Genomic DNA, 11044 nt, shown 5'->3' with positions numbered 1-11044 from the left:
GAGGGGTGGCTGGCCGGGAAGGGGGGGGCTGGCCAGGGGGTGAGGCTGGCTGGAGGGGTGGCTGGCCTGGAAGGGGAGGCTGGCCAGGGAGGGGGGCTGGCCGGGAAGGGGAGGGGCTGGCCGGGGGGGGGGGCTGGCCGGGGTGGGGGCATGGCTGGCAGGTGGACAGCTCAGGGCCCCGCCCACCTTTGGCAGCTGTCCACAGCTACTACACACAGAACGAGGTGGTGACCACCGACAACCTGGACTTCCGGCACCACAGCTACAAGGACATGCGCCAGGTAGGGCGCTTGTCCCTGGGCCGTGGGGGGCCTGTCCGGAGGCTGGGTTCAGGGCTCATGGGGGAGCTTGTGTTCAGGGCTCCCACCCCAGACCCGGCCTGCCTGAGAGGGAGGTTGGCCGGCCCTCGCCTCAGGGAAGGGAAACCTCTCTCTCTGGTGCTGGTACCCGAGAGGGGCTGGGGTTGCCTGCAGGGGCCTCTCCTACCACAGACGCCTTCCCCACGGAACAGACCAGGGTGCTGGGAGAGGCCTGGCACTCCCTGCATGGAGGGCTGCCTCCGTGGGTGGCGGGTTGTGTAATTCGGTATCCTCTCCTGCACCCAGCTGATGAAGATGGTGAACGAGGAGTGCCCCACTATCACCCGCACGTACAGCTTGGGAAAGAGCTCACGCGGGCTCAAGATCTATGCCATGGAGATCTCGGACAACCCTGGGGATCATGAGCTGGGTGAGGGCCCCATTGCACCCTGGAGACCTGCCCTCCATGGCATGGATTTGAGCAAGGCCCTGGCGTTGCAGCTGGTCCCTGTGCCTGTCTCGGGAGCCTCTGTGGGGGTCCTGGTCTGCCTTGTTGGGCCCCACAAGCCTCAGCGGCCCCCATTCCCCTGGGTGTGAGCCAGCGTGGGTCCTTCCTCCGGGGCCCGGGTGGTTGCTGAGGCTCCTGCCCTTGCAGGGGAACCCGAGTTCCGATACACAGCTGGGATCCACGGCAACGAGGTGCTGGGCAGAGAGCTGCTACTGCTTCTCATGCAGTACCTGTGCCGGGAGTACCGGGACGGTAACCCGCGCGTGCGCAGCCTGGTGCAGGACACACGCATCCACCTGGTGCCTTCACTGAACCCCGACGGCTACGAGGTGGCAGCGCAGATGGTGGGTGGGGGGAGTGGAGGGGTGGGCGGGTGGAGGTGGGAGAGGGGGAGCGGGGCCGAGCCGGGCCAGGGGTGGGGGGCAGGTTGACGCCAACCCCACTGGTTCCTCCAGGGCTCCGAGTTTGGGAACTGGGCGATGGGGCTGTGGACTGAGGAGGGTTTTGACATCTACGAAGACTTCCCAGATCTCAACTCTGTGCTCTGGGGAGCAGAGGAGAGGAAATGGGTCCCCTACCGGGTCCCCAACAATAACCTGCCGATTCCTGAACGCTACCTCTCCCCAGACGCCACGGTGAGGCGGCAGCCTGGCTCGCAGGCCTGGGGGAGCGGCCCGGGCCCTGGGGTCCTGAGCTCCAGACTTGGGGGTGGGTGGGCGGGTGACTGAGGCTAGGCGCTGAGCCTGGCGAGGCTTGGGGCACAGAGGGGGCATGAGTACGGGGGGGGGCGGTCTGCAAGGAGGGTGATGGAGGAGGCTGTGGCTCGGAGCTCACGCAGCGGCCGTCCCCAGGTGTCCACGGAGGTCCGGGCCATCATTGCCTGGATGGAGAAGAACCCCTTCGTGCTGGGGGCCAACCTGAACGGTGGTGAGCGGCTCGTGTCCTACCCCTACGACATGGCCCGAACGCCCACCCAGGAGCAGCTGCTGGCCGCGGCCATGGCAGCTGCCCGGGGGGAAGACGAGGACGAGGTGTCTGAGGCCCAGGAGACCCCGGACCACGCCATCTTCCGCTGGCTGGCCATCTCCTTTGCCTCTGCCCACCTCACCATGACGGAGCCGTATCGGGGAGGGTGCCAAGCACAGGACTACACCAGCGGCATGGGCATCGTCAACGGGGCCAAGTGGAAGCCCCGGTCTGGGAGTAAGTCAGCCTGGGAGGGGCCGGGGTGGGCTGTCTGGGGGGCCCGCGGGTGACTGTGGCTCTGTCCGCCCCTGCACAGCCATCAATGACTTCAGTTACCTGCACACCAATTGCCTGGAGCTCTCCATTTACCTGGGCTGCGACAAGTTCCCCCACGAGAGCGAGCTGCCCCGAGAGTGGGAGAACAACAAGGAGGCTCTGCTCACCTTCATGGAGCAGGTGGGGGTGGGGCGCAGGGCTGGAGCCCCGGGGGAGCTCGGCGGAGCTGCACCTCGCGGTGGGGCCTGCCTGGAGACACCCGGCCTTGCCTCTCTCTGCAGGTTCACCGTGGCATCAAGGGGGTTGTGACGGACGAGCAGGGCATCCCTATCGCCAATGCCACCATCTCCGTGAGCGGCATTAACCACGGTGTGAAGACAGGTACCTTGTGTGCACCCGGCCGCCCCTCCTTCCTGAGGTGGGGAGCCAGATCTGTGCGAGGTCTTGGCCAGACGCCCCGCCCCGCCCCCCCCTCCCCCCGGCAGAGGGTACAACTGAGGCAGAGGGAGGGCTGGGGGCTGGGAGGGGGCGTCTTGGGCAGCAGCACCCGGCCTCCCTCTGCAGCGAGCGGGGGTGACTACTGGCGCATCCTGAATCCGGGTGAGTACCGCGTGACGGCCCATGCAGAGGGCTACACCCCGAGTGCCAAGACCTGCAACGTGGATTACGACATCGGGGCCACCCAGTGCAACTTCATCCTGGCCCGCTCCAACTGGAAGCGCATCCGCGAGATCATGGCCATGAACGGGAACCGGCCCATCCCGCACATCGACCCCTCCCGCCCCATGACACCCCAGCAACGGCGCATGCAGCGGCGCCGCCTGCAGTATAGGCTGCGCATGCGCGAGCAGATGCGGCTGCGGCGCCTCAACGCCACGGCCACCCCGGGCCCCGGCACCCCCGCGACAACGGCATCCCCCACCAACACGCTGCCCACCGCCCCCGCCCTCCCCCCCACCCCCACCCCCAGCGCCAGCCAGGGGCCCTGGCACTTGGCACCCGAGGCCACCGCGGCGGGCTGGGAGGAGACGGAGACGGAGACCTACACGGAGGTGGTGACGGAGTTTGGGACGGAGTTTGGGACAGAGCTGGGGCCCGAGGAGGACGAGGAGCCGGAGGAGGACCAGGAGGAGGAGGTGGTGGTGGTCATGGCCCCAGATTTCCCTTTCACCACAGCCGAGACCTACACAGTGAACTTTGGGGACTTCTGAGCCCCGAGCCAGCTCAGCGGCCATCAGCACGCAGGAGCGCCCTGCCCTCAGTGTAGCCCGGCCGGGAGGGGCCCCACACGGCACCGACACCGAGGAGCCACGCTGTGCAGGCAAGCTCCTGCCCGCCTCGGACGGCCCGGAGCGCACGGACTCCTCAGCCATCTGCCCCGTCGGCCGCACCAATAAAGCAAGCTCATGGCAGACGTGTGGCTGAGCACTCAGGGACGGGGAGGAGGGAGAGCGGCATGCCACGCAAGTGGCCCCGGCCAGCATCAGCTCTGCCTGGGAGCTCAGTACCAGCACAACCGGTCAGGCTTTTTTAAAAAAGATTTTATTTACTTATTTTAGAGAGAGAGAGAGAGAGCGCGCGAGAGAGCAGGGGGAGGGGCAGAGGGAGAGAATCTCAAGCAGACTCCACGCCCAGCACAGAGCCCAACATGGGGCTCAATCTCACGACCTGAGCCGAAATCAAGAGTCGGATGCTCAATGGACTGAGCCACCCAGGTGCCCCGATCAGGCTTTTATTATAAAGCAAATGCCGCTCCGGGGTCAATGTTGCACAGAACGGACAGCTGGGGTTTCTGTCAATCAGGGGCCCAGACCCAAGCCCCCCAAGTCCTCGTCCTCTGCCCCAAAGCCCGAGAAGCTGATGGGCTGGCAGGTCAGGCTACGCAGATTCACAAGGCAGGCGGTCTGTGTGGTGCTGAAGTCGGGGACGGCCACCAACAGCACCCTCTGGTCCTCTGGGCCTGTAAAGAAGCCACACAGGCACCACCACCCCCCACTTAGGTTCTGGGTGGACCCTGGCTTCAAGGGAAGTCACCAGAAGCAAACAGGATTTCCCCATCAGCCCCGTGGGAGTGGTGGCTACAGAAGCTCCGGAAGGGCCGAGGGCAGCATAAAGGTCAAAGGCTAAAGCCCTGCTGACCAGAGGTGGGTGCTGAGCCTGCTGCACAGGTGTGGACCGATCAGCCCCTGCCCAGACAGGCTCAGTCAGCTGGCCACTAGGCCGGCCACCTACCCCACGGGGCTTGGGGACTCCAGTGAGGTCTTCTCTGTGAGCCCTGTCCCCAGGACAGAGTCCCTTGTGACAGCCCAGGCCCAGGGCCCCCAGAACACAAGACTCACCTCGGAAGATTTTAGAGCCAAACTTGGGGGTGTTCCCGCAAAAGTAGACGTGAGGGCACTCCGGGAAGATGAATGGGTCAGTCTTATAGAAAGGGTAGCAACCTGGAGAAAGCCCACAGCGGCTGGGGCTTCTCAGTTCCGCACGGCGCATGGTCAGGGTGCGGCGCCCTGCCCGTCCCTCACACATGCTCTGGCTATGCTGGTAGCAGCCCTGCCCGCTATGACACGGCCCCACGGCCCTGGGGTCAGGTCGGCGTGCCCTGCTGGGTGGGCACTGTGGCAGGGTGCCGGGCTCTGCCCAGCCAGAGCTCCCAGTGTGCCCCCCGTGGCCTTTGCCCCTACATAGGGGCTTGGCTACAGAGCTAAGATTCCAGAGGTTCCGGAACTAGTGTCAAGCTTTTGGGTTTCCCCTTAGGTCACGGCAGGACTGGTGAGTGCCAATCCAGGCTGCAAACCCTCTGGGCATCAAGGCCCCTGATTAGGACTCCCTTGGCCCTCTGGCGCCACCCCACGTGGCTGAGTCCCGTTACCTAGCGTGTCAGGGGCTGTGGGGCTGATATGACGGACGCGCAGGGTCCACTCCAGGATCTCCAAGTGATCCTCCATGCTACTGTACCGGAAAATGTCACTCACATTTTGTCCTGATGTCCCTAGGAATCTGCAAGGCAAGGCTCAGCTGATCCCCACCCTGGGGGGGCCGCTGCTGGTCCTCCCACAGGAGCCAGCCCAGAGCTCACCCGGCACTCTCACGGAGGGTGTCTCAAGCCGACTCTGAGAAAGAGCCCAGATCCGGTGGGCCCTCTGCAGCCCTGGACCCAACCCTCCCCTCTCGGTGCCACTGAGCACAAGGCCAGGGGTCAGATGGGGGTGTGGCTGCAGCTGGCTACCTGACTCCATCGATGGTGGCTTGGTAGGGATTGGTGACCAGCTGGAGGGTGGAGTAGGCAGTGGCCAGTGGGAACATGCAGGGGTGCAGGGGTTGCTGGGGGAGCGTGTAGTTGGTTGGGTCAAATTCGCCTGGCATCACGTCCACAGGTACTGACGCCTGGAGGGCACAGGGGCAGGGGAGCTTGCAGGGCCCAGTGCCCTCCAGATCCCTCCTTCCTCCCATTCCCCGGCCCGCCTTCTGGTGCCCGCTGCTGCTTGGCAGACTCCAATCTCATCACCGGCCAGCCCCCAGCTCACTCACGCTCAGCTGCAGGAGGATCTCATCCAGCATTTTGACTGCCTCCACACTGGCTGCCTGGGTTTTCTTGGTTAAGTACTTGGCCTGGGGACAGAAGTGCCGTAGGCTGTCAGGCCCCAAGACAGACTCAGAGCAAAGGGACACTCTGAGCCCCGGCCAGACGGCAGAGAGCAGAGCCCCACTGCTCGGGGATGGTAGGAGTTCTGTGCCACAGGCCCCCCCCTCCCCCTGCCGCCCTCTGAAAGCAGGGCCAGAGCAGAGACCCCAGCAGCACTGCGGGGCACTGGCCACCAGACACGCGAGACCCCGCGCCCCGCCTCTCCCTGGGGAAGGAGGGGCTTGAAAGCGGGCAGGCGGGGGACGTACCTTGTTGATGGAATCTCTGCTCTGGGTATTGTAGCTCAGGAGGTTCCCAGCGAGGATGACCCGGGACACGTGGGCGGCGCTGCACTGCTCCCCCTCGTCCCCCAGCTGCCCTGTCACTACGTCCACCAGCAGCTGGGTGCCCAGCAGGCTCTCGCCCCCGCCTCCACCCAGGCCCAGACCAGACACCAGCAGCACAAACCTGCAGGAGAAATCGGGGTCCTCCTGGGCGCCGAGAAAGCAGGTGTCCCCCCGCCACCCCCACCCAGCCACTGGCGGAGCTCTGCCCCAGTCACAGGTGAGCAGGGGACATGGAGCCCAGCAACCGTGACTCCCCTGGGCCACTGGCCAGGCCCCCGAGCGCCTGCTCCTCACCTGTCTGTGTCAAGGGGGGGTGCGGGCTTTTGAGGAGCCAGCTCTGCAAAGCAGTGGTCCTCCACCAGGAACTTCCCGCTGTCTCTTGCAGAGCCGAGCACGGCCAGCACTGTCCCTGCGGAGCAGCAGTGTCAGGCTCCAGGAGGGAGGCCCGAGAGGCTGCCACCTCCTTTCAGGCACCCCCGAGGCAAAACCAGCCAGTTCTCTTCTGCCTCACTTAGGACTCGGGGCCGAGTGTCTGCTTCCTGCCTCCCTGGGCCTCACACACTGCCCGACCCTGCATCCACCGCTCTGGGGATGTAGGGAAGCACCAGCATCTCCAGGCACGGGCTGCCCCCCCCCCACCTGTGACCAGCTTTGATGCGTCAATGCTGCCTTCTAGTTTGATGCGCTGCAATTCATCTTCCAAGACCAGCTCGTCGTCGGGGTGGATGTACTTGCTCCGAGGAGGCTGGGGGAGCAGGTTGTGCTAGAAGACGGAGATTGGGGGGAGTCTTGGGGCCAGAGGCTGGGTCCTAAGGCTCCCAGGCCCCATCAGCGAGATGGTACTGCAGTCCCCGGCCCCCAGGGACAGAGGCCCAGCTCTGATTCCCTGGGTATACGGCTGGTGGTCCCATCGGTGCCCCAAGGCAGCGTGCCGGCCTCACCTCTTCGCTGATCTCTCGGAGGATGGAGGGCTGGAGCGGCATGGCCTTGAAGAGGGTCCCCACCACACAGCACTTCTCCCCAGGCTGCAGCTCACACAGCTTCTTCACCTGGACTCCATCACCTAGGCATGACAAGCATGAGCTCAGGGACCCAGCAGCCTCCCCTCCCACCCCGGGGCAGGGCACAGGCCTCCCTGCGCACCGCAGCCCACGGGCCCGGCCTCCAGGGGGAAGGAGAACATCAAGTACAGGGACCCCCCCACCAACTCGAGCAGACTCGGCCCCAGGAGGATAGAGGGATGTGGCTGGGCCCTTGCATCCCATGTCCTCATAAGAAAGGCAGACATGCAGAGACAGGGGCGCGGGCAGCTGCCAGAACCTGGGAGAGCAGGAAAACGTGCTCCTGGCTGGCCGACACCTGCATTCAGACCTCTGGTCTCCAGAACGGACAGAGAATACGGTTCTGGCGTATTAAGCTGCTCGATTTGTGACTATTGTCTGTGACAGCAAGGAACAACGGGGAAACCGATACAGCGTATTATGTCACTTACACCTAAATTGTAACTCACTCTTAGAAAGAAGCACCCTGCCCTAGAAACCGGAGAGTGGCGCGGTGTGCAGGGCTCACCCAGGCAGGCTAAAGGAAGGAGCACAAGTCCCAGAAGGCCTGTGGGTTTGTGTATAAAGACCCGGAGCCTGGGAAAAATGCTGCCAGGACCTGATGGGATAATGGGGCCACAGGACCAGCCCCTTCCGGAGCCCAGCTGCTCCTTCTGCCCCGGAATAACCGAGAACATTCCACAGATCTACACCCTGGGGAGTGGAGGCTAGCAGTTCGAAATGAGATAAGGAGGGCGCCAGCAGCAGGGAGAAATGCCAGATACCCAGGGAAACAGCAGACTCCAGAGCCTGTCTGTTGAGCCCCCTCTCAACCCCTGGGGGTCGTGCGAAGCCCTGTCTGTGAAACTCATCCGTGCCTGCCAACACGCAGGGTAGACGCTACTGCCCCACCACATGCTTGAGGCAGCAGAGGCACAGAGAGGTTAAGTGGCACGTCCAAGGTTGCACAGCCGGGATCTACCGTGCACACCCAAGGACCAGGCAGAACCACACATCCCTGTGTCGAGAGCAGGACATCTGTCCAGCTGGACGGCGAGAGGACATCGGGCCAGGTACCAGCATGGAGTGAACAGCATGGCCCATCCTCCCCCTCACCAAGCTTACGACCCAGAGAGAGAGAGAGAGACGACAGCAGTCAACAAGGGGTCAGCCACTGTGACAAGTGCCACGGACACAGGGGAGCCGAGGCAGAAGGTAGGAGAAACCCCGGTGGCTGACGTGGCCTCTCGAGGCGCGTGACATTTAAGCTGAGGTCATGAGGGAAGACAGGGAAAGAGTGTGCCAGGCGAAGGGAATGCCAGCAAGAAGGGGCTTTGCGTGTTCAGAAAGCTCAAGAGAGAGACACACGAGTCCCACGGCTGAACTCTGGTCGGAAAGCCTGGCCACGCGGGGAAGCCACGCGCAGGTGTTCCGGGAGAGGACAGCATCCACTGCCAGGCTGGCGAGCAGACAGCGGTGCCGCCGCCCACCCCCCAGCCGAGGCTGCATTCATCAGGGGCCGCTGTCTGACCTTCTGACCCGTCTGCGAGCAGACCGAGGGCTGTGTTTCTGTCACCGGGCAGATGTCAGCAGCGGGTGGTGACTGCAGGAGAAACCCGCACCAGAGCGGGTCTATCGTAAAGGACCTAAACGGTGGCAGTGACACGGGCCTGAGGAGGGGATCCCCAAGGGCTTCAAGGAAAGTGAGGAAAGGCCACTGGGAGCCACAGGAAGGAGACCCCGTTCCATGGCGGAGAACACGCGAACAGCACTAGGGACCCGAGACATCCCTAACAGATCTGAGGGTTTAGTTCTCCTTGTGGCTTGTAATGAAACTAGAGTCGGTCCCGTCCGCTCGGTGGGATGGGCCCGATCGCCACTGCTCCCCGCAGCCGAGACCGGAGCCGGGACCACGAAGGCCAGGGCTGGGGCCAGTACACATGGATGGCTAGCAAGGACACGGTCCCACCTGTAAACGTTTCAGATGAACTGAAAGCGGCCCAGAAAGCCACTGTGATCCATGGTAAGACTGAGGAATGCAGCATCGCCCGAAAGCGGAAGCTGTTCGCCACTATGAATAACGTAACTGCAGGACAGGTCAAGGACCAAGTGGGGAAGAAAGAAGATGCGCCCTGCCCTCGCCCCTGGATTAGGAAAGACCGAAGAGCCCACGGGATGGGAGATTCACGCCCAACCAGCACGGAGGGCCCAGAGGGACAGCAGACACACAGGGAGACCCCCTGAGGGGGGAGGCGCGTCTTCACGGACCTGGGCTCCCAGTGCCAGGTACCTGGCCTGCCACACTGAGACACAGGATGGCCACACGTGGGCAAACAAGCACGTAACCTGCACTCCAGACGGGGAACATTCCTACACCAGAGAGATCCCTGCTCCCACCAGAACGAAGCCCCACCCCAACCCAGCCTCTGAACTAAACCTCCCCTTAAAGCCACCTGTTCCTCAATTTAATCCTTGTAACTACCTAAAGAAACAGCTGAGGCACAGAGGTTGACTTTCCCAAGATAACTGGGAAGTGGGGTAAACTCTTTGTTTCCAGCTGTACCTGGTTGCTCATATGACATTTCTAACTGCCCCCCCACCCCAGTCCCTTCTGGGCTGGTGGGGAGGAAGCACTTTCCGGGACGCATCACTTACCCCAGTGCTGCTTGGCCCGGCTCACCAGGAAAGGCCTCATTTGGAGGAGACGGGTGGCATAAATGTGGGCGTACTGCCGGCTGAAGCTGCGCTCCCCGAGCCTGAAGGGCTGGGAGGAGTTGGTGTACGTGGACACGGGCACACGGGCAAAGGTGGCATTGCTGGCTGATGGTGGGGAGAGGAGAGTGTGGGCCCTCTGGGCAGCTTGCTCCGAAAACATGGCTGTGCTAGACGTGTGCAGACCCCTGTGCTTGGGCCCCGGAGGAGGTGGTCACTGTGAAAACACAGAGGTAGCCCTGCAGCCCCTGCCCAGCCCACGGCTTTCCCGCCGTGTCTCCCCTGAACCTACAGGCGTGGGAAGAGGACGGCACAGCTGCAGCCCACCCCAGACGTGGTTCAGAACAGCAGATCACCGCTGCTGGATCCCAACATGTCACCTTGTCATGCTCCTCCAAACACGGAGACAAGGAAAGGTGGGAAACGCTTCTCCCACCTGAGGCTCTCCTAAACCCTCTCCAAACCATGCATCCACTGCCTGCCTCACACCTCTACCTGGACAACTACCTGGCTCTCAAATCCCACATGGCATCTGCCCCCAGCACCTGCCCCATCTCAAGTACGAGGCCAACCTTACATAAGCTACCAGAAAATAATACGCCTATTTTAAATAAAAATGAAACAAAATCTACACCAGTCATTCCTCTGCAGAAAAGGCTCCCCCTTTCCGTGACTGAAACCCCAAGTCCCTACAACGGCCTGAGATCTGCCCCAGCTCTTCTCCCGGGCTCCTGCCCGCTCACTGCAGACTCGCTGGCTCCCCATTCCCCGCTCTGTCTTTGCTCACACCTCACTGTCAACCCTCCCCTGGCGCTTCTACGTCTCCCATTCTGATTTTCGTGGCATTGACTAAGAACCTATTGTGAGTTTACGGTCCGCCCCCGGTGACTGGGACACGAGCTCCCGGACTGCAGCGGCCCGGGCCGCCACCAGACGGTCCACAGTGCACGGCTCAGCCTCTCCTCTTCCGTGTACCTTTTCAGCACGGCTGCCAGGCGCTCGTACCCTGGTTCGGCCGCGCGGCTCTGGGCCGCGGCGGAACCTGAACTAACTTCCGGCCCGAACGTGCGGAGCCGGGCCGCGGCCCCGGAAGGTGCCCCGCCGGCCCCGGCCCGCGCTCTGGCTTCGGCTCGGCGCGTGCAGCGGGGACCCTGCAAAACGCCGCCCAGCCCGCCGCCACGCCCGCACACCGGAGCCCCAGCCCTGCCGCCGCCGCCGCCACGCGGGTCCCGGGACGCAGGACCTCCGTCCCGGAGCTGCGCGCCGCCGGTCTC

At 63.6% G+C, this 11044-nt stretch overlaps 2 protein-coding genes across 2 annotated transcripts in view; one reads left to right on the top strand and one right to left on the bottom strand.

Moving 5' to 3' along the window:
• AEBP1 (AE binding protein 1) overlaps positions 1-3463 on the top strand; it is a 10850-nt gene extending 7387 nt beyond the window's left edge. Inside the window, exons 14-21 of the mRNA XM_025853186.2 lie at positions 196-281; positions 606-729; positions 955-1151; positions 1263-1442; positions 1659-2010; positions 2090-2229; positions 2331-2430; positions 2614-3463. Of these exons, the coding sequence (XP_025708971.2) occupies positions 196-281; positions 606-729; positions 955-1151; positions 1263-1442; positions 1659-2010; positions 2090-2229; positions 2331-2430; positions 2614-3260 (1826 nt within the window). The 3' untranslated portion in view covers positions 3261-3463. The remainder of the gene's footprint in view (positions 1-195; positions 282-605; positions 730-954; positions 1152-1262; positions 1443-1658; positions 2011-2089; positions 2230-2330; positions 2431-2613) is intronic.
• Positions 3464-3578: 115 nt separating this feature from the next.
• POLD2 (DNA polymerase delta 2, accessory subunit) lies at positions 3579-11044 on the bottom strand. Its single transcript, XM_025853154.2, has 11 exons — positions 10746-11044; positions 9714-9987; positions 6960-7081; positions 6658-6781; positions 6313-6427; positions 5941-6139; positions 5578-5658; positions 5276-5433; positions 4919-5046; positions 4389-4490; positions 3579-4009 (listed from the first exon to the last, which is right to left on the bottom strand). The coding sequence occupies exons 2-11, from the start codon at positions 9931-9933 to the stop codon at positions 3849-3851; spliced, it is 1410 nt and encodes a 469-aa protein (XP_025708939.1). The 5' UTR covers positions 9934-9987; positions 10746-11044; the 3' UTR covers positions 3579-3848.

This window comes from Callorhinus ursinus, unplaced genomic scaffold (assembly GCF_003265705.2).
Source record: "Callorhinus ursinus isolate GAN/ISIS: 27379988/994484 unplaced genomic scaffold, GSC_fseal_2.0 scaffold60, whole genome shotgun sequence".
NCBI lineage: Eukaryota > Metazoa > Chordata > Mammalia > Carnivora > Otariidae > Callorhinus > Callorhinus ursinus.
The sequence above is the reverse complement of the archived record's forward strand: the minus strand, read 5'-3'. Positions and strand labels throughout refer to the sequence as shown.